The sequence below is a fragment of the Ochotona curzoniae genome, unplaced genomic scaffold (genome assembly GCF_017591425.1).
Source record: "Ochotona curzoniae isolate NIBS_2020 unplaced genomic scaffold, NIBS_Ocur_1.0 contig_1014, whole genome shotgun sequence".
NCBI lineage: Eukaryota > Metazoa > Chordata > Mammalia > Lagomorpha > Ochotonidae > Ochotona > Ochotona curzoniae.
The window spans coordinates 42,152,337-42,175,600 of record NW_024464920.1 but is presented as its reverse complement, the minus strand read 5'-3'; the positions used below and the strand labels follow the sequence as shown (position 1 = coordinate 42,175,600).

At 50.5% G+C, this 23,264-nt stretch overlaps 1 protein-coding gene across 1 annotated transcript in view; it reads right to left on the bottom strand.

Moving 5' to 3' along the window:
* Positions 1-22,040, bottom strand: part of RFX4 (regulatory factor X4) — a 151,561-nt gene extending 129,521 nt beyond the window's left edge. The window contains exon 1 of the mRNA XM_040990981.1: positions 21,604-22,040. Within this exon, the coding sequence (XP_040846915.1) occupies positions 21,604-21,646 (43 nt within the window). The 5' untranslated portion in view covers positions 21,647-22,040. The remainder of the gene's footprint in view (positions 1-21,603) is intronic.
* Positions 22,041-23,264: the final 1,224 nt, after the last annotated feature.

Genomic DNA, 23,264 nt, shown 5'->3' with positions numbered 1-23,264 from the left:
TGTCACACTCTGAGATATTTGATCAGACCAGGGGTTGCAGATTTTGGGGGGCTCTTTTTTCTCTAATGGACCCTGAGCAGCATGTCCACAACTTAACATTGCATAAGTCAGACTGCTCTGTATGACTGGAGGGTCTCTATAGAGGTCAAACTGAAGTAAACTCTGTATATTTTAAAATGACAATAGCCTAGCAGCTAAATCCTCACCTTGGACTGCCAGGATCTCATATAGGTGTCAATTCATATCCTAGCTGCTTCACTTCCTATCCAGCTTATGGCCTGGAAAGCAGTAGAGGATGGCCCAATGCTTTGGGACCCTGCATCCACGTGGGAGACCCGGAAGAAATTCCTGGCTTTGGAGCAGCTTAGCTCTAGCCATTGCAGCCACTTGGGGAGTGAACCAATGTGGATGGAAGATCTTTCTCTCTGTCTCTCCTTCTTTCTGTAAATCTGCCTTTCCAATAAAAATGAATATGTCTTTTTTTAAAAAAAATTACTTTTAAAATGGATTTTGATCTTAAAGGGGCCAAAACCTACTCTACCAGAATGACCCATCTACTGAATTTTAAATAAAGCACTGTTCATCTACTTTATTTGTGGTTTAATAATAAACATCATCATATCTTGAGCCCTTATATGGGGCTGACATTATATAAACGCGTTTCACAACATCACATCAATCTCAGTACAATTCTACGGGTCAGGTATAATTAATATGCACATTTGAGAAATGGGAAAACTAAGACTCAGCATAAATGAGACTTGTCTGAAGTCATCCAGCTAGCAAGTGGCAGGATCAGCACCCAAACTTGGGTCATATACCACAATGCTCACCTGCCATGTTAGTGCCACTCTATGTGCCTTACAGTTCCTAGCAACAGTGCCAAAACTGCACCACTGGTCACAGTCTCCTTTGCATCCAACTTTTGCTAACACTCTACTTAGCTACTACAGTGTTTGTTAAAGTCAAGTATTTGTCAGCCTTCATCATACATGCCGGGCTCCCCTTAGAAGGAACCCAATTTACTCTATTTCCTTGGACTCTCAGGCTTGCCACAGAGTCTTTCCCAGGGTAGTCTCAATTCGTGTCACATTAGTAATTCACATGGCACGGACAAATGTATAGACTACCAGCAGATATATCCACATCTCTGTGGGATTTTTCTATTTTCTTAACTCCATAGACATTTAAAAAAAAGCACAAAACACCAAAGGCAATGTTCTAGAGAGAGCAGAGTTCAACAAACAGATGCTTGAGACTGTGCTAAAGGAAGCTGTGGGTGACACGAGCCCGAGCAGATGGGCTCCTGCCCTCTCAGGGCCATCCAGAAAGCACGACGGATGCTACTCCCTGAGCTCACAAGGACAAGTCCTGTCATTTCTGCCAACATATTACACCAAGTGAGAGGTCCTGGGCCCAAGGACATTGCACAATAAATACATGGTATTTGTTGCATTATCTTTTTTCCAAGGATAACTGTAAGTGCCTACTGTGGGCCACTCTGTAAAGGATATTTACATGTCTGGGTCTACATTAGATCTCAGAACAATAGTAGGTGATAAAGTTTAAAATATCTATCTACTGATACAGGAAGTTCAGATTGAAGCCGATGCTGCAAAGCAAGACAGACTGTGATTGATGCTGCAATATTGGCACTGTCCTGGGGAAGGCCTGGGACGTAGAGGAAAGAGCTCTATTCATTTGAATAACTTCCTGTTCCCTATGGCCTTGTTCCAGATCCAAAAAAATCATCTGGCCTTTGGGTAAAAATCAAGCTTGTGCTAAACACACAAAAGGATAAACCAATGGCTGTGAATACAAGCTCCTGGGCTGCACAATATCCTGTGCCTTGCTACATCTGAGGTCATGGCAGGAAAGCCAATGTGGACAGCGCCTGTGCATTTCCACTTGATAAGGGTCACACCTTAGGGCACATTTAGATGCCTCTACACTTTTGGCTGAAGACTCGGAAGCCTCAACCGGAAGTGCCTTTCTGAGCTTCCTAGAAAGAGGTTGAGCAGAGGCATCCACAGTGGTGGGCTTTCTAGGCATCTGTGCTTCTGCTGCCAGCAGCACAGCACCACTGGACACTAGCAGCCTTGGGGACATGGCATGTCCAAGGGCAGCCGGAGGCTCAGAGAACCTTCACCAACATGGACTGACTGGGCAGGAAGAGCTGACGGTTACAAAAAGTCAGGTGCTTCTTGAAGTTCCCACGGTACACTGGGATGGGGCTCTTAGGTCGTTTTCATTCACCCTTTCCCTTGTTTTGTAAGTGCCTTTGATGTTAAGCCAATGTAGATCACAGCAGGCTATTTCTGCTGCGCCCAGATCTCAAGATCTGATCCCAACCTGTTCATTTATTCCTGATTTTAGTCAATTTTGTCACCCTTAAAATATAAATTTTAATGGCCAGCATTGTGGCGTAGTGAGTTGAGCTGCTACCTGCAATGCCAGTATCCCATGTGGGTGCCACTTCATGTCCCCGCAGCTTCTCTTCTGATCCAACACCCTGCTCATGGTCTGGGAAAGCAACAGAAGATGGCCCAAATGCTAGGACCCCTGCCACCACATGGGAGACATGGAACAAGTTCCTGGCTTTGGCCTGGGCCAGCCCCGACCATTGTAGTCATTTGGGGAGTGAACAAGCAGATGGACTTTCCCTCTCCTGTTAACACTGCCTTTCAAATAAATGAAGAAATCTTTTTTTAAAAAAGTGATTTCTAATAACTTGTATTTCTTGCTTAGTATGTGGTCCATGGGAGCACAGAGAGTGGCAGTGACTCTAAGGCAGGCAAGGACTGTACAAGAAAGGAGCAGAGCATGACAGACAGGTGGCTAGGAAATTCCTCTACCAGAAAGGTGCACGGGCAGCCTCGTGAAGCCAGGCAGGGCATGAGGCCTTCAAAGGTTTACAGAGATGGGGCCCACCAGGGCAAAGCCCCAAGGCCAGCCTCTGCTGACTAGCTTAAGGAATAGCCAAAAGGCCAGGGTGGCTGCAGTGCAGACCCAGGGGCAGGCAAAACAAAATGAAAACAACAGAGGCGGCCACGGCAGAAGGTGCATTTGGCGTTGGGGCAACAGGACTTCAAACCCCAGCCCAGCTACTTCCTAGTTGAATGGGCATTTCAGAAAGTTTTTTGGAGGGGGAGTGTGGAGACAGGAGGCAAGAATTCAAATATTGACTTATTTTGTTGCAAATAAAAATTGAAATCCTTGTGTAACTCTGTCCTAATATTCGTGTTCTGTGACCTCTCTGAGCACTCTTTGTGGGTAACGTCGGGACAATCTCAGCACCGTCCCAAATCCTTCCACACTCCGTCACACAACAGCCAGAGCTTGCCTAGCCTCCTGCCCTGCCCAGCCCTTGCAACACCTGCAGAGCAGACTTCATTCCCTCCATTCTGCAAGGGGGAAACAGACCAGACAAACTCTCAGTACACTCACCCAGCCAGTTGGTGGCCCACTGGGCACCAGGTGCTGGGTGCCCTCTGATCCTGGCACCCTGCAAGGATTAATCCCCAAGCAAGCAGAGAGCACAGGTACATCTGGGATGACACCAAGGTGCTGCTGGAGAGTAAGGGACCTAGAGAGGGGAGCTTTCAGCCTTGCCTGGTTGACTCGTAGAGGCAGCCGGGGGCCTTAAGCACCAACACCTGGCAGGCTGAGGCGGCAAGCAAGTTTGGGGCGAGAGGGCTGCGGCCCAGGACAAAGACACAAAGCCCTGAAAGGCCTGGTGTGCTCTGCGAAAGGTGACAGAGTTCCCTGACCTGTGTCCCGGGAGGCGGGTTGGGGTTGTCAGGGCGGCTTGCATGGGTCTCCCAGTCGGGGGCCCTGGCCAGGTGGCCGGCAATGAGGAGGAGCGTGAAGAATAGGTGGGCTTGGTTCTTGAGCCGGGCAGGGCCTGGCAACACCTGAAGGCAATAGTCCCACTCCCACAGCATCCTGGCTCTTGGTTACTCACACTGCATCAACAGCCTTCTGGGGGCACTGAGGTTGTGGGGCGGGGAGGTGGAAGTGGACAGCCTATTTCTGCAGTGGCTGCTTCAGAAACAGGACGTGAAAGAATAGCCATGCCATGCTGGCAGCTGCTACCAAAGGAGGGTCTAGCCTCCCCGTCCTTCCAGGAGCAACAGGGTGGGTCCCCATCTTCCCTTCCCTCCTCACTCCCCTCTGGGCCCTGTCATTACCAGTGGAACCACAGCATCGGGATTGCGGGAACCTGCTCCTGCTGCTGCCGCTGGCCCCAGAGGGTGTTTTCCTCCTGCTCATTCTGCCCCAGCAACCCTTTCCTCTCTCTCCCCTGGGTTCTGTCATGGAGATCTGAATCCCAAGAGGCCACAGCTGTGGCCTCTCCAGGGAGGCCCCTCAGGTCAGTGGGTTGCCATGGTGACGTCACAGGCCCTGCCCCAGGGGCCGCTGGGTTCCAGGAAGGGGCCTTGCTCTGTCTCCAAAGAGGCAGCCCCTCTCTGCCCCTGGTTTTCTTATTTCTTTAATTGGCATTCAGCATATATTGATTTGGCATCTACTGTTTGCCAGGTTCTGAGGATCCCGGCAGACTCAGGCCCTGCTCTCCGGGGGTGGAGGCTGGCCACAGAGCCATCCACCAGAGGACTTCAGGAAGACAAGAAGGATGGCGCAGGCAGAGGCAGGCACGGAGGAAGTCAGAAAGCTCAGTCGGACCCCAGTGTGCAGAGGGGCCTCCAGCTTTCTCTGTGTATTCCAAGTGAGCTGGGCAGGCATGGGAGGGCTTAGAACAGGTGATGGGAAATGTATTTCTTGATATTCATTTAGCAACTATTTAGGGAGTAACCCTTGCCAGGTGGGGGCTGCACAGCATGAGTACACCACAAGCCAGACGCATACCACCTCCAGCTTCAGACACTTAGAGTTGACCATGGGTGTCAGCTGTAACTGATCTCACAAATAGTGGTTTCCAGGAGAGAGCAAAAAGAAGATCTGACCTCATCCAGACAGTCTGGAATCCTGCCACTAGAGCCCAAGAAGGCATTGAACCAGGTGATGAGATGGGGGCACAGAGAGCGGGTTCCCGGTGGAAGGAAACAGATCTGCCAGGTTCCTAAAGCAAGGCGGGAGAGAGCTGCGTTGAGGACCCTGACAGGGAGCCAGAGCCTGGCCACATGCATTCATCGGCTGTTACAGAACTCAGCACGTGCCTGAGAGGCCAGCGGTTTGGCAGATGCTGGGCGGCACACTTTACCTTGCTTCTTGCATATGGCACTAGGTTTCACCCCTCAGATGACTGGTTCTTTCTGAAAGTTTCGAGATGGAGTGGGACCAGGTAATGAAGCTATACAGGCAACTCCATCTGGGGTTGCTGCTCCCCAGTCTGAGAGGGAAGAGACATGAGCAGGGGGAGTGGAGTAGCATGACCCTGTCACTTGTCACCCAAACACTGTGCCAGGACCGTATGTGTCAGCCAGGATTGTCCCAAGCACACGGGGGCTTCGTGGACCCCATGAATACTGGGGCCCCCATGCATACTGCGACCCATAGATGTGATGAGGAGGGAAAGCAGGCCTTGGTGAGAAAAAGATTACATGGTGCCCTCCTGCAAGTTAGCTGGATCCTTGCTCCTGATTGGTCCACATGATTGTGTCGTTGCCTAGGCCTCATCAGCTGAGGAGGGCTTTGGATCACTGCCAGACATAAATGACTCCGAGATACCACTAACAACAATCTCCTGGAAGGTGGCCTCCTGTGAGGGCACCATCGTCTTCATCACCTGTGTCATACGGCAGTGACTTGCACCAGCGTCACACAGCTGGTAAGGCACTGAGCAGGGATTGGACTTTTGACTTAAACCTACCCAGCTATCTATGCTATGATACCCAAAGTCCCCTGGTGAGTACTAAGCTAGGTCACACACAACACCTCACATTAGGTATTCAATAATGTTGCTGTTCTCATGTTAGGAAAATTCAACACAGAATACTCTAAGATGGGCCAAAAGTTTAATTTAACGGGGTGATGATTTGCAAGGTGCAAGAATTAATGAGGAAGCTGCCATTGTTATTTGTTCACAAATGGTGAACAGAAGTCTCCAGAGATCAGAGCAAATGAAACCTAAGTCTTTCAGTGCCATCTCCTGTTGAGGAGGAGTTCAGTGTGAAAGCAGATCCCTGCTCTGAAAACATTCCTGGGAACTCCAGTATTTAACACACTCCTGCAGCGTCAGGTTGAAAAAATGTTCATCTCCCCTTGACTCTTGCAGGGGAATCTGCTATCCTCTATGGGCAGCAGGCTTTTTCCTTGTTTCTATAATTAAAATGATGTTTTTATTTATTATTTGATGGTCAGAGTTACAAAGAGAGAAAGAGACAGAGAGAGGGTGGTGTATCTGCTGGTTCACTTCCCAAGTGGCCACAACCAAGGCTGCACCAGGCCAAAGCGAGAAGAAACGAGCTTCACTGGGTTTCCCACATGGAAGACGGGAGTCGAAGCATTTGGACCATCCTCTACTGCCTTCTTCAGGAGGTTAGCAGAGAGATGGATTGGAAGTGGAGCAGCCAGGGCATAAACTGGCACCCATATGGGATGTTGGTGTCACACACAGTGACTTCAGCCACTGTGCTACATGCTGGCTGCCCCCGCTCTTTTTTTTTAATTATTTATTTAAGATGTATCTGTGTGTTAGAAAAACAGTTGCAAATTAGAGAGAACCATCTTCCAGGCACTGGTTAACTCCCATATGCCTGCAGCTGAATCCAAGAGCATGGAACTCAATCCGAATTTTCTTCATGTGTGGCAGGGACCCAGTGCTTGGGCCATCCACCATTGCTTTCCCAAGCACAGTAACAGGGAGCTGAATTCAAAGCAGAACAGGCAGGACTTAAACTTGATCTCCAATAGGAGATGTTGGCATTCCTGCTGCAACACAGTGCTGGACCCTGAGTACAATATTATTAAAGCATAAAATCTCCCATGCTTGGAGTCAATGCTACTTCCCCTAATTAGCATCTGATATTGCTCAATTCCTGACACCATTGCCTTTTCTAGTTTTAGGAGTTTTTTTTTTTCTTTTCTGGATCACTTTTTATCTTCCTGGCTACAGGTCCCAAACACATTTCGACATAGCCTTAACCTCTTGGGCATAATGCTGGGTTTGTTTCCAGATTTAACTTAACACAGAAACTACTTTCTAAAATATTGACGGAGCTGGTGTCGTGTCACAGCAGGTCCTGCCATGCTGGTATTCCATATGAATGCTGATTCCAGTCCTGGCTGCTCTGTTCCAACTCCCTGCTTGTGCATCTGGCAAAAACTTTGTCCCTTGAAATGTACAGGGGAGACCCAGATGGAGTTCCTGGCTCCTGCCTTCAGCCTGGTGCAATCCTAGCTGTTGCAGCCATTTGGAGTGCAAACCAGCAGTTCGAAGATCTCTTTACTCTCCCTTTCTGCCACTTGGCCTTCTGGATAAATAGATTGTTGTTTGTTGAAACAGAAAAAAAAAATAATGATGTTAAAATGTGTAGAAAATACATTTGCTCACAACCCCAACCCTCTAACATGGCAATGAATGACTTCTTCTTATCTGTGTTGCCTCCTGGTCTCACATTCAGATGTGCACAAGGATAGACTGGCATCCCAGCAAACACAAGTCCGAGTCCTTCTCTTCACATCCTATCAGGCAGATGCTTCCTATGCTTCCTACACGTCCGTGATTGCTGGCTACAAGTCAGTGTTCTGCTAAGCCAGCATCCCTCTTTTCAATAATGTTTTCATAAGCAACTTAGTGTGTGGCACTTGTTTGTTCTTTTGAGCCATTTCTTGGGTCACCCAGGAGAAGGAGAAGCAAGCAGGTGGCTCACTAACAATCCCAGCCTTGTGACTCACTGCTTGGGTGCCTGGAGGCAGAACACTTCTAAACTTCAGTACCCCCTCCTATAAGAACTGGACCTCATCCAAGATTCAGTTGAACAAGTGCATGTACAACACTGCCTGGCAAGTTCCAGCTACAAAAACCACTAGGATTTCCACATTCTTGTGGGTGGGGGTGGTAGAACCACCTTTTTGCTCCCTTTGTCTTTTATTTTTAAATTATAGGGTCATCGTTAAGCGCACTGACTGTGGAGCCAAACTATAGAGTTCAAGGCTGACTTGTGACCTTGGGCTGAACCTCTGTCTGAAAAATGAGGGCAGTGTCAGTAACACCTCACGCTCTTGTAGGATAGCCAAGTGCTTAAAGCCCACAAAGGGCTTCCATGGTAAGTACGAAGTCTCGGCTCCAATCTTTACATCCTGCCCTCCCTAGCGCGTCCCCTGCTGTCTCTTGTCATCGCTTTTGCTATTTGATTCTTGGATCTCTTGGTGCAGTGAAAAGAACAAGCCTTAGAAGCTGGTAAGACGCTAAATGCACTCCCTTGCAATGAGCCAAGTAAACTCTGCAACTCTAGGCAAATTACTTAACTCTGTGGGCCTGCTTCCATTTCCTTCCTATTAAAAAAAAAAATCTGTCTTGGAGGTTATTACAAGGATTAGGAGAAATGATTTAAGCTTCTTGAGAGAGTTGATTGTACCTTTTTGCTCATACTGGAGTCAGTGCTTGAGACAGAATAACAGATCAATGAGGAGGAGAAGAAAGGATTGGAAAGAAGGAGGTGAACACAAGGAAGTAACGAAGGCCCAGTACCAAGTCTGGAACATAGCAGACAGTTGAAGGAGTTTTGGTTTTTGGTGGCTAATTTACCAAGTGCCTGTTTATATAGAGCCCTGAGCCAGGCTTCCCAGAAATCAAGCAAAGAGCTGTAGCATCCTTTATAACTTTAAGGATGGCCTGATTTATACGTTAAAATAAATATTTATTTAGGCACTGACCAAGTGTGGGATCCTGTAGTAGACGCTAGGCCCTGTGGTAAGAGCAGATAATGATGACACAGGTAGAAATCTTGGGAAACTGGCTGGTGCAGTGGCTCAGCAGGCTAATCCTCTACCTGCAAGCACTGGAATCCTAAATGGGTGCCAGATCATACCCCAGTTGCTTTGTTTCCCATCCAGTTCCCTGCTTATGGCTTGTGAAAGCAGCAGAGGATGGCCAAAGTCCTTGGGACCTTGCACTAATAGTGGAAACCTAGAGGAGGCTCCTGGTTTCTTGCTTTGGATCAGCTCGGCTCCAGCCATTGCGGTCATTTGGGGAGTGAACCAGTGGATGGAAGATCATTCTGTCTTACCTTCTCTCTGTAGATCTGCCTTTCAAATAAAAATAAATATATTTTTTTAAATCTCGGGAAACAAAAGTAGAAGCTTCAAACAAACACATAAGCTTAAGGACAGCGAGGACATGCCCTTTTGACTTATGGGAGTGAGTATATTGCAGGGTGAAATTAGGATGGGGGACTCTGTTGAAGAGAGACCCCAGCCCCTTCCTTATGAGCCTGGGTTTCCAATTGGTGTGGGAAGGAGCAGCTTTAGAACCATAACAAAACTCAGCTTGGATACTCACTCACTCCATGAACCAATACATGTGAACAAACCCTCCACTTGGACCTCAGTCTCATGGGGTTGTAAACTGGGAATGAGTGATTGTAGGGGTCTCAAAAGACTAGTCACAGTAGAAGAACAAATTCTATCAAATCTTGTTTTCCTCTCCTACACATTCATCGTATGTATGAAGAGGGGTGGTGTCTTGGCCACTGGCAAACCACAGGAAAAGCAGCAGCTCACTCAAAGCCCCTTCGGCTTATGGAGCTAGGCTATCATGCCACACCGTGTACTGATTCCTGTACATGATTAATTATTTCATCCTCGTCATATTCCAACAGGTGGATGCTTGAACAACTCATTTCCTTGAGTAGCACACTGAAGCTCAGAGATGAAACATAATTTGCTATATTCATACAAGCAGTTTGTGGCAGAGCCAATTCTCACCAAGCTTGCCAGATTCCAGAGCCTACAGTGTTGGTGAAGTGACTGGATCTGTGACCACACACTCACACACTAGGCAAGTGGAAAGTTCTACTATTTCAACAGCAAGGTTTTTCTAGGAACTTGTTTATTCTAAATGAGGTCAGGTCTCTTAAGTAAATAGATGGGAAGCCCTAGATATGCGTAAGATGTCAGATTTGCCAAAAGCAACAGATGGGGGAGATACCAACTGAATAGTAGTGACAGATTCAACTCAGAAACTCCCAGGAGGGTTAGAAACAGGAGGGCACAGGACAAAGTCACCCCCACAGGAAAGAGCCACCATGGCTTCCTCTGCCAGCAACTTGTTGTCAAAGTCATCTCACAGTGCCTGTGGCAGCCAGTCCTTCAAGGACACAGCGACAGTGTGGGAGTCAGGTCTCCCCCAAGATGAGGGGGGGAACCTGAGTCCCAAAGTTGACAGAGCAGAAGAGTCAGACTGTACATCTCTGATGTCCTTGTGCTAGTTCTAGGTTTTAGGGAATGAGAGTAATTTCTGCTCAAATCCCAGGCCTGGGTGATCTGGCCTGGACATGTTAAACAGACTCCTTTGACTGCAGTGTTCTTGTCTATAAGATGGGGCAACAACACCATAGGTTCATTATGAGAATTCAAGCACCATCATACATAAGTATTTAACTCAGTACCTGAGGGAAAAAGAACAATGCAAGTTTTATTTCATCTGGCACTCCATTTCAAAAAGAGACTCCCTCGTATAAACAAGAAACTGATCATTTGAACATAATCCATTGCCAGCCTGTGGTCAGGGAGCAAATGATTTTAGCTTCCTTCCCGCTCTCCTCCTTCCGGGTCTGCCTGCCAGTCTGCCTTCCTTCCTTCTCTGCTCCTGTCCCCTCTCCCCCCAGGCTGCCCTCCCCTCTCTCATTCATTCTTCCTCCAGAATGGTGTATGAATCGCCCAGTAATGATGGATCATCCTACTATGTGGGTGTTTTCATTTGGTTTTTAAAGATCCCTCTCAATAGCAAGAATGACTTTGAACGGGACATAGAATCCCCAGGGAGTCATTTGTGAGGTGGTCCCTAGCTGGGACCCCCCCCCCTCCAGATGCTGTCTACACCCTGCAGTGTGTCATGCCCCCAAGGCTCAGCCGGCCTTGGTGAGAGACTCTCCTGGTGCTTGTCCTGGCTGGCTCTGGGCACAGACAGATCTTCCTGCCTCCAATCCCACCTCAGCTGTGCCCTACACCTAAGCCCTGGCTAGCCCAGCTGCAAAACAATTCATCCCTCTAATCGCAGCAAAGTTTTCAAACTTTAAAAAGGCAGCCCTGATTAGAAGCAAAGCTTTGCCCACCCCCACCCCCTTTGGGCTGAAAGCCTGACGTTTCTGAAAAGATCCCTCCATGAACCACAGCAACCTCAGAAACTCAGCCCACAGAAGAGTAGAAAATAAAAGCTCGTGGCGCCCAGAGGCCCTCTCACAGCAACCGCTCAGGACTTTAGAAATCGCCTTTGGATGCTTGCAAGTTGTCGCATTTTAAAGGAGGGTGTCAAGCCTTCTGGAATCTCTCTTCCTTGGAAACTCCCAGAGCTTTCTCAGCCAAACATGTTTATTTTCGATGATGTCAAACAATGCTTTATGGGGGAGCTATTTGGCCTTTGGAAAAGGAGTCGTTGAGAAAAAGAAATAAGACTCCTAGAAAGAGATTTTCATCCATTTAGTAGTTGTATGTATAGGGACAATTGGTTGTTTTTTTTCGTGGAACAAAAACTTTACACGAGTGCCCTAATTTATGCCTTGCCCTGGCGTATTAATAGCATTGGGACAGAACACGACAAAGAAAACTTGGCAAAATGTTTAAAGTAATTCATCAATTCTATCATAAATAGGTTTGAATGGGTCTATGTCACAGACTCAATTCTGAAGTCGTAAAAGTCTAAATTTCGTTACAAACTTGACCTGTCCCTGAACATTTAGACTGAGTACTTGTATTACAATTACAATACTTATATGAACACCCAAATTTAAAATAATCATCCAGAAAAAGACATTCCTGCTCATGTTTTAAAATGTAAATTGTTTTTTTAAAATTTTACTTCCTTTTTATATTATTATTATCATTTTATGACACAGTTCCATGAGCCCTGGGATTTCACTTGTCTCCTCCCCCTCTCCACTGAAATCTCCTGTATTATTACTATAGTATAGTTCTTCATAAACAGTCATATGTCCATCATTGCGGTCATGGAAAAGGGCAGAGTCCAGCATCCTCTTGTCAAGATATAGTTCAAATAAATCATTCAAAAGAAATACTTCCCTCTTCAAAGGAATTCATGGCAGGATCAACATAAAAAACAAATATGTTGACGCAACTTTCTTCACAAAATTCAAGTGTGCCTCAAAATTGAGACTCGAGCTCAGTGGCACAAAGACCAAGGGCTTTCATTTATTCAAACAACATTCAAAATCTAGTTCAAGAACAAATCACTTGTGTTGACTGACAGTACATTTTTCCCCAACATGATGGGTTGGTGGAAATAATGCCTAGGAAGTTACAACCCTCTATTTGTATCAAACAGAAACTGCTCTATTCAACAGACTCACCAGGCTGCACCCAAACAACACTACCTTCAGCATGTTGGGTGGCTGGAAAATACACAGGACGCAAAGTGCTGGCTACCGTTCACTGGGTTGCAACCTTTTCTCAGATGTTTTTTTCCCCCTTTGAATTAAAACACCAAAGTCACAACAGTAGAAGTCCATTATGTCCAGGTGCCCTGACCTAGCAACAACGACCAATTTCTTCTCAGAGACAGGTTATGCCTTCTTGCTTACTTAGGACTGAGCACCCATCAAAGTGGACACCGTGCACCTGTGTTAAGTGCTCCCAACTTGAGGACTGAGCACAACACAGCAGTAACCACACACTCTATGGGCACAGGTCAATTCATCCTGTTTTGCCTAGAATTGGAACAACTTCAAACGAAAACAAAAGAACATTACATTTCATTTTCTTGCACCTTATGCTCCCCTTTCCTCTAACTCCAAAAACCACAATGTAGGTAAAGACCAATCATCAAGACAGAAACAGAGCAAACCTAAATGTCACCTTCACATTAAAAACAAACACATAGATGCAAGAAAAGCAAAAGACTTAACCAACCTTGTTCCCTGCATCTTACTAAAATGAGCTTTCAGAAAGTAGACTCATTGAAAGATGAATTTTGGACTTCTTGAAAATCAAGTATAAAATGTCTCAGTCCTTAAAATAATGAGGAGCAAAGAGGTGAGGGGGGAGAAAGAATGTGGATCACCAAGCCTCTGAGGGTCTCTACTGGGGACATGCAATGTTGGCCTTCTCTGAGCATGAACGCTTCGCGGGGTTTTCCTCCCAGATTTGGAGTCAACAGGTGTTGCCTCTGTAATAACAATGTGGCCATCTCCTCTGTGGGATTAGAAGCCACCAGGATGCCATCATGGCAAATGCACATCAAATGCCCTCTTTGTGGGAAACACAGGGGCAAGAAAATAAAATTCATCCTTTGGTAAAAATTCCTTTAGAAAAAAAGGCTCTATCTTGACATTAAAATGGAACTGTGCCTATACAGTACAGAATACATCTCAGTATGCTAAAAGATATATATGTGAAAAAAAAACTTTGAGAAAACATTTTTAAATACATATATTTGTAAGTCCAATTAATACATTTAGAGTGCTTAGGATATACTTAATATACATAGTATACAATAGGCATTCAATACACTGGAGCTTTTAAAATACAAAGGTGGCAGCTGGGTGTTTAAGAGTTAAGACATTCCACATCAGTGTGTCTGGGTTTGAGGCTTGGTTCTGTTTCCAGTTTCAGATTCCTCTGAGTGCCCACCCTAGGAGGCAATAGGTTCAAATACTTGGTTCTTGCTATCGGAATTGAATTACCAGCTCCTGATTTCAGCCTGGTCCAGATATGACTACTGAGGAATTTGGGAACTGAATGAGACCATGAAAAATATCTGTCTGCCTTCTATGTCCCTGCCTTTTTTTTAAGATTTTATTTTTTTAATTTGAAAGGGAAAATTACAGAGAAAGGGGGATACAGAGAGAGAGAGAAGCCTTCCATCTACTGGTTAACTACCCCCCCCCCCAAAAGGCTTCAATGGCCAGAGCTAGGTGGCTTCAAAGCCTGGAGCCTGGATGAGGTATAGGCATTCAAAGACTTGAGCCACCCTCTGCTTCCTACCCAGACCATTAGCAAGGAGCTGAACTGGATGCAGGCAGCTGCAAAGTTTCGAACCAGCTCCCATATGGGATACTGGTTTTCTAGGCAGAGGCTCATCATACTATACCATGGCGTGGATCCCTCCACCCTTCAAATAAATGTGTTTAAAATTTCAAATGGAAAGCTAGTTTTCCTACTGTAATCTACCTCAGAAAAGTTAGGCACCCCAGGGTAAGAAAGATCTTAGTCTGCATGCAGTCAAAGTGGGCCTTGCCAGCCCAGCTTCTAAGGATCAGAAGGTCATTCAACACACAGCTTCCAGATTTGATTCACCTTCAGCCTTGTGCTCTTTTGACTTAGACCCGAATAACACCAGGGACCAGTGCAATGAGTTGGCTAATCCTCTACCTCCAAGCACTGGGATCCCATATGGGTGCCAGTTCATGTCCTGGCTGTTCCACTTCCCATCCAGCTCCCTGCTTGTGGCCTGGGAAAGCAGTGAAGGATGGCCCAGAGCTTTGGAACCCTGAACCTAAGTAGGAGACCTGGAAGGAGCTCCTGGCTCCTGGCTTTTGGATCAGCTTAGCTCCAGTCACTGTAGCCACATGGGGAGTGAACCAGCAATGGAAGATCTTCCTCTCTGTCTCTCCTTCTTTTTGTAAAAATCTGCCTTTCCATTAAAAATAAAATCTTTAAAAAAAAACCCTCTGAATGACACCAATTCCTTGTATAGTGTTGAGCATGACATAGTGCATTTAAGTTGAAATGCTGAACGAAGTGCAGACATGTAAGAAATAGTGAGTCACACTCACAACAATCCCATCAGATGGCTGTATTGGTCCCACAAGGAAACCGAGGCTCAGCAGTTCTAGGCTCCGGGCCAGAGGCTCTCCATGCATGGGACACACCAGCAACAGCCCTCTCATTACCACGTTCTATCTCTGTTCCTCCAGGTAGACATTTTCTTCAAGGAGTCTTCTACTCACTGAAATGACTGATTTTTGTATTTTTTTTTTGTCTGTCTAGAATTCATGCTGTACAGAAGCAAAGACAGGATTTTTGTTAAATCTGGCCAGAGTGCCAGGTATACAGGTAACATGTGGTATTCTTTACTAAGGGAATAAACAAATGAAGAAATTCAAGCTCTCAAATAATCTCTCCTGGCTGCAGAATCATTACACAACTCCCACGCATCACTTTTCTCAGGAGCCCAAAGAAGTCAACGCCTTGTGATTCTTTACTCTCTCCCACACACTGTCCCTTCGCACTAAAGCCCAGCAACAGAACCAAGCTCTGATTAAGCGTCATGACAGTGTGCGGAGGGGTAAGGGACAGGCTTATCCCAGTCTAGCATCCTACCTACCTCTGCCAGATACAACGTGTGAACTCTTTCATCTTAAAAAAGTTATGCCGGGCCCGGCGCGGTGGCGCAAGTGGTTAAGTCCTCGCCTTGCACGCCCGGGATCCCATATGGGCGCCGGTTCTAATCCCAGCAGCCCCGCTTCCCATCCAGCTCCCTGCCTGTGGCCTGGGAAAGCAGACCCGGAAGAGGCTCCTGGCTTCGGATCGGCATAGTATCGGCCCGTTGCGCTCACTTGGGGAGTGAATCATTGGACGGAAGATCTTCCTCTCTGTCTCTCCTCTCTGTATATCCGCCTTTCCAATAAAAAAATAATAAAAATAAATCTTTAAAAAAAAAAGTTATGCCAAGCTATATAGCAAGACTCAAAAAGTCAGCATGGGAAAGGGTGCCTGTTCCAGGTCTTACACATGGTGGGCATCCAACCAGAGAGGACAGTCTTTAAGTCCCAAGAGGACTCTATATTTGTGTTCCCTGGTAGCGCTCACCACTTCTCTCATCACATCCATTCTGAGGCCCTTGACAGCAGAGACTGAGGCCATGCTGCTCAAGCAGAAACTCAGAAAGCGAAATCAAACACATTCCATACGATTACTTTCATATGACCCTTCCACATCATCTCTCCATAAATTCTCTCTCCCCCAATGTTACATAAAGCCACGAATATCTGAGTGGAAGGGGTAAAGCCATGAAAAGAGACTTCTCCCACCTTTTCCTTCCTGTAGAGTCTTGGGGCTCCCTGAGGGGGAGCTGAAGAGAGTCCCAAATGACCTGAGGAACATATAGAGTGGGCAGGCGATCAGCAGCCTGTGCAAGTGGAACTCCACCCAGCATTCCAATCTGTGATGTCACCATTGAGTATCTTCTTGACCTTTCTGACAGAGTCACTGAGGCAAGCAAACACACCGACGTGGCTTAGAGCCATGGTCTTAAAACTGTCAGAAATGGGAAGAGAGGAGCTGCTTCACCAGCACACCTCCATCATGGAGACGTGTGAGAATCAGGGCACAAGGACCATTTTACAAATCAAATGCCCTACAGATCACACAGACTTCACATGTTGTCTGAAGACACACACAGACCCAGGTTGAATGGTAGATTTTTAAGGAGATGACAGGCAATCTTTACATGCAATATGCTCATTGACAGAGGGGGTAGAGTGAAGGAACACAAAGGAATCCTTTGCCCAAATTGTCACTGCTGGGGTGGCTAACTGTAGGAAGAGAGTTGTATCCTTCTAAAAGCTTAAGCATGGATGGGTAGAACCTGGTGTTCCTTGGACGTCAGTATGTTAGTTACCACATTGGTCATTATGGAGGGTCTCCTGTTCAATACAGCTGAAAGTCTATGATGCCAGCTTCATTCTCCAGAAGCATTTCAGGGTTTCCTAAACCTACACTGGAGATAGGCCCGTAAAATTCCATTGTCTGGCATGTATTCCTTCTGGGATGCAGGAAGCCAAACCAAAGACCCAAGGAAGGCACCTCAGATGCCATCGAGAGAATTAGGATTTTAAAAAATTGTTCTGCACAGTTCTCAAAATCCTCAACATCAAACTTTTTTAAAAGAAAAGTTTGGGAAGTGATTCACTAATTGTGTAACAGGTCATAAAGATGGTGGTACCTGCTCACCTACTGCTTTCTAGATTCTGCACAAAGTCCCTTGAATGAGGGATGTGTCTAAGTTACCACAGAGCCCCAGGCCCTGAGTTATCCAACCTTTAATTTGACAGTCAATAAAAAGTGATCTTGGCCTGGCTTGGAAGCTGACCCAACACCGCATTACAAGCTGCCAAGTTGGAATTAGAACCCAGCGCTTTAGCCAGCTGTACATGGGAAGGGGGACCATCAGGATCGCCTCCCCAGCCCCCACTCCACCACGCCTGGTCAGGCACGCTCATGCCCTTCTTCTTTCGGCCTAATCCTAACCCATCACCCTTTCAGATCCGGTTTGTGTATGTGTATGTGTGTGTAGGGGGGGGGCGGGGGTGTTGGCGGTGGTGAGAAATTCATCCTGGGCGACCCAAGGGGTCGTGGGGAAGAAAAGTTAGAACCTTTCTCTCGGTGAGCCTGTGGCTCTCAGGGAGGCGGGCATACTGCCCAGCTGGCGCCTACCCTGGGGACAGGGAGGGAGGCTGCGAGGGAAGGCGGGGACGTGGGGTAAGAGCCAGGGCTGGCAGGCGGGCTGTGAAAAGGTGTAGCTGCTGGAGAGAAATTAAAGACCTCGGCCCCTCTGAGAAGCCGGATGACCCAGCACTCACACAGCAGTCGGAGCACCCTCTGCCCCGCGCCAACTGCTCTCTGCTCCACACATCCGACCCTTTGTTGTCGGCCTCTGCATCCCGCTCCTGCCCTGCGGGTCCCCCGCCTCCTGAAGTCACCCTCCCGAAGCACTCATAATATTTTGCTTTGCGCCGGGTCTGTTTTCCACCACCAACTTCCAGCAGTCTCCATGGCGACGCGCTGGGGTGGGGGCCAGGCGAGGCCAAGGAAATCCCAGGCTGGAGCCTCACGGCAGCACCGGCAAACTTTTCCTGGATCTCTGCGTCCAGCGGGGCCGAATCGGAAAACGCGGTGTCCACGGCCGCGGCTCGGAAGAGCATGTTGGGTCTAGGAGTCCCGCTTGCGTGCGGTTGTCTTTCCGGCAAGGGCTGTGGCAGCCGAGGCCAAGGAATCCCGCGTCCATAGTCCATAGTCTTGATTTGACCCAGTAGTCAAATCTAGTGGCCAGCACTTAGCAGGTGTCAGAGGCGGGGGCATGCATGCCCCCCTCGCCGGCCACACACACGCACAGCCGCGTCTGGTTTGGGTTTGGGAGCACCACTCAGACATTGGCCCCTGGCTCCTCCAGTCCACCGGCCAGCTTCCCCGACCGGGGACACCCAGGGACCACAGAGGAGGCCCTGGCCATTTTCGCTCCGGGGTGCATTCTACTCCTTGGACTCTGGAACAAGGCCATTACTGCACGTCCAGGATTGGTCTAAAGCTGAACCAGGGGCCTGAAGATCACCAAAAGCTGCCACCTACGCGGCTCGGGGACTCCAGTCCGGGATCAGGAGGACATAGGTCGCTCCAGCTCCGAGTTCCGGAGACCCGGTGGAAAATAGGTGAAGGCAGAAGTTTCCAAATCGAGTTGGACAGTACCGCCTCTCTAAGGCACTGTCCCGGGTTGCAAGAAACGACCCTTTTGGTGCGTAGGCGACCAACCTGGCCGCCAGGCCGCTTTACCCAGGCCTAAAATTCTACCCACTTTCCCCTCGCCTGGTTCTCGAATTTTCGGGCAACCCGAGTAACTGAGCTCGTCCAGAAATTGGGTAGCCTGGATTGGACCCGTTGCGCGGCCCGCGTGGGAAGGGGAGGCCACGAGCGATTCAGCAGCCGCTTGTGCCCCGCGCGGGGCTTAGGTGACGCGCGCCCTCGACCGATTGCAAACCATGCGCTGGCCGGATGACCGGTCCACGGTGCGTGCGTGCGTGCGAGCGTGCGTGCGCCCGCAGCCTGTGCTGCTGCCCGAGTTGCCTCCAGAGTAGCCTGCGGGACAGGCTTTGCAGGCGCGGCGGTGAGCTAGCCGGGGGGCGCAGGAGGCTCTCCGACCTCCCCCGACGGGGCTATTCTCTTCAGCCCTAAACTTGTTGAGTATTTTGCAATAACCCGAGGAATATATTACCGGCTCGGTGCTCAGAACAAAGGGGCGTATTTCCGCAGGTCACGCTGAAGTGGCCCCAAAGCAGGCCACTAGAGCCCTGGCCCCTGTAGGAAAATTCCCTGCCGGGCCCAAGACACTTAGCGGGGACTTTCCTGTTAAGAGTAAAAAGAGGGTGGTGGCGCGGGTGCCCAGCCCCTGGATCCGGGACCCTCCTGACTGCGCCCATCATATTCGTGTTTCTCATCGGGAAAGGAGCTGCGTCTACCAGCTCCGTGGAGCGCTAGGCTCAGTCAACCGGGGAGAGGAACTTTACCTGACTGGGGGAAAGCAGGAGTAAAACTAATTGGATTAAATTCCCTGGGGAGGGACCCGAGGCTAAGCTCCTGGACCCGTCACCCCTGGCAGCACTCTCCTGATCACAGGTGGGAGCAAGCCCCAGGGAAATGTCACTGGGTGTCATCCCCTGTCATTTCTCAACGCTGCCAGATCCCTCAAACTTTGCGTTTAGAGTTCAGAATGGCGACCTGGGGAAGGCAGGAGAGGTGGATGGAAGAAAAAACTTAGAGGCAGAACCCACTGAGGGTGTTTGCTTGCGCCCCCCCAACACCAGCTACCAGGAAGCAGAACAGAAAGCGCCTCCGTTGCTACAGCGAAGGGTCGGGTGGGGTGGCGTGGGAGCGGGAGTTCGCAGACTTCAGCTGGGCCACGTTGGGGTGAGGAGCTAGGAGATTTCAAGAGCTACATCGGCCCCTTGCAGATATTAGACCATATGCTCCACAGAGAGGAGGTTAATTTTGTTTAAGCTATTTGGGCTTTTTGCATTTGGGGTGCTGAGGGGAGCGAGGGCGGGGTGCGGATAATGCAGTGTGCAAAGCCCTTCAGAACAAATAAGCGAGAAGAGGTCTTTTCTCTCCCTGGGCTCCTGCCTGCTTTACCGCCGCCAGCCTGCCCTGGCCCTGAAGACCCCAGCAAGGGCCGCTGTCAACGCTCCCCCGAGGAGAACCGAGGGGCTCAACCTCCCCGCCCCCACCCCGCGGAGGGCCTTCCCAGCCACCTGGGGCAGCTCAGTCGCTGTGTGTTGGGGGCTGGAGGGAGTATCTGATAGGCCCCCCAAGCACAGGGAAAGTCCAGAAGGGCCTGGCACCTTTCCTCAGGGATAGAGGGAAAAGCATCGCTGGGATGACTGGCGCCCCATCGCTTGCCTCTTCCTAACTTGTCTGGGAGTGGAGGTGGGGAGACAGCCCTGCGGGGTTCGCTCTTCTGCTCCAGTCAGGGACTCTGGTGTGCTAGGGGGCGACCAGTGGAGAAGGCACTTGTTGCTGGGCGCTGCCGGGTCCGGTGGCGCTCGAGTTTCCCGGCACTCTCCGGAGCTCCGAGGCCAGCGGTCGTCTGGGCGCAGCCCTCGGTCCCCATCGCCTCGCCGCAGCTCCGCAGCTCCGGACCTCAGCCTCCCCACCCCCCAGAAACTCCAAGTCTGTGTCGGAGGGGGGACGAGCGGCCGGTTTGGGTGAATGCGAAAGGCGTGCGGGAGGAGAGGAGGACCATAGGAAGCGCAACCGGGACGCAGAGGCCGAGAGGCTCTTTCTAGGTGCCGGGACAGAGTGCAAGGTGATAGCGAGGAGTCTACTAGAACCGAGACGCCTAGCAGTGTTCTTGGAAGAAATTCCTTGACTTTCTTCTTGCATCGTTTCCCACCGCCGGGCCCCTACAACCGGCCGCCCCACCCGCGGCAGCCTCCAGACCACGGAGCAGTCTCCAAACCCCAACGCCGGGCCGGGCAGGCTGTCCCGCGCCCTGCCCTCCCCTGCGGCAAGGTCACAGCTCAGCCAGCGCAGCGCGTCGAGGGGTGCCCTCGCCAGTGGGAAGGCAGCAGCCCAGGGCTCCCACCCCCGGACTCAGCGGATTCCTCGGGACCACCGGGCTTGCTGCCGCCACTCCCTCCAGCTGAGCGTCTCCGGCAGCCAGAGCCTCGGGTCCCCACCTCCTAAGGTTCAGAGCGAAGCCGCCGCCACCTTCCCCCGCCTCGGGGGCGTTCCGCCTGGCTTCCCAGACCTGGCCACCAGATCCCGAGAGCACCGTTATTCCGGGGGCCCCCAAGTCCCGGGGAGGAGCCGGGCCCGAGAGGAGGCGGTCGGCTTGCAAAGTTCCTGCCAGTGGCACCTCGAGCTCGCCGCAAGCCAGGGCATCTTTACGTAACTTTGTGGCCTGGGCAAGTGAAAGCGCGCTCCTTGGCGCGCGCGCGCGCGCACTCACACACGGACACACTCTCGCAAACCCACGATCACACACGCAAGCACACGGGCACATATATACATGCTTGCACGCATCATCCACTTGCTTCGCGCGGGATTAAAAATAAAACTGCGCGCTCTTGCCTGATTTCTTTGGGTTACTCTCAAATTGACCCATCTGAACTTTTGGCAACTCTGTTCCAAAGTTTCCTTCCTCCCTTCTCCTCCCCTCCGATACCTCCCCACCCGTTTCCCGGTAGGACTAACCTGTGGAATCCATGTCGGGTTCCTCCAGTAACCCACAATGCATGCTCTTCCCATGGAAAGCGCAGGCGCCCCCCGAATCCTGATGTGTGGGGATTCCCTGTGTTAGCGATGCCCAGGGAGGAAGCGGGTGAGGGAAGAGGAGAAGGAAAAGAGAGAGATGCTCAGGATGAGAGGGCTCACGGATAAAAGAGGAAAGAACAAGAAAGAGAATGAAGAGGAAAGAAAAAAAGAGGGAAGGGAGAGCGCGTAGAGAAGGTAGAGAGCGCGAGCGAGCAAGGGACACTCAGTAATCCAGCCGGGCAAAGCCAAACCCGTCAAAATGTTTGCGGATGTTTCATGGGAAAAAGCATCATTTTATAGGAGCCCCGACGGGAGCAATGTCATTGATAGGCCAGCCGGCCTGATGAATGGCCGCTCGTCAGATGGGGCCGTGGCGAGGCGCACTGTGAAGCCCATTGTGGGCCTGTTTTGAATAAGAAAAGCGGCCTCCGAAAAGGGGGGCTCCGAGCGACGCAATCCCAGCCCTCCGACTTCCCCCTTCTATTATAGCATTAGCAACGTTTTTCTTATTTAAAGTTCCAGAGGCCTTCTCCAGCCTTCGCCCGGCACTCATTATAGGCGAAATCAAAATTGGCTTAGATGTGGCCCCCTCCCCCCGCCGGTCCCTCCCCGGATCGGGCCCCGCGCCGCGCAGGCCTGGAGGTGGGAGGTGGGGGATGGCGGGGTGGGGGGGGTAGAGTGGCAGGAGACTCGGCGAGCCCGGGGAGCCACCCGCGCGGCCACGAGTGGGGGCCCCACTCCCCTTCCTCCTGTGTCCCCCTCCCGTTTTCGCCTTGGGTTAGAACTAGGAAGGGTGCCTGTTCTGATTCCCTTCCACGATGACCCGCGGACACGCGTGGGAGAGGTGGCTCGCACCGCTGGGAGCGAACGGGGAAGGGGAACGGAAGTCTTAAAGACCTCGACAACCCCGAGCGACCACAAGGCCGTCTGGCAGACAGGGGGTGAGGGACTGGGGCTGGCTCCTCCAGAACTTTCTGCCTTCCTTGGGGCCCGGGCCTTCGGCCCCCTTTCGCTGACTGTCCCCGCTCCGCGCGTCTCTCCTCTCTGTCGCTCCCTGTCCCTCCCTCCCTGTCTGGCCGCCTGTGGCTCTGTCCAGCCCCGGCCCCCCGCGTCTCTTTGTCTCTGTCTCTCCCCGCACCACGTACCCACCCGCACCGCCTCTTCCCGTAACTCTGTCCGTCCGTCCGTGGCGGTCGCAGCCCCTCCCTCCCTCCGCCCACCCCCACCTCCTCTCCGACCCGCTCTCCCCTCCCCTCCCGGTGCCCCCAGCCGGCCGCAAAGTTTGCGAGAAGCCGGGTGGGGACGCGGTTTTCCCAGGGACCCCCGCCCCGGCGGAGTTTAAAGTGCAGGACGAGGCGGGAGGGGGAACAGAGGCTGGGGGGGTGGGGGTGGAGACGCTGGAAGTGGAAGTTGGTGGGGGGAGGCTGCATCTCCTGCGGGCCCCGATAAAGTGGCCGTTCGCGGGCCGGCCGCGCTGTGATTAGAATATGAATGGGGCTGGCGGGCGGAAGAGAAAGGCGGATTACCCGGGTGCTTTGACCATGGACAGAGGCAGCGCCGGCCCGGCCGCGCAGGGGAGGGGGCGGGGCGGCCCGGGTCCC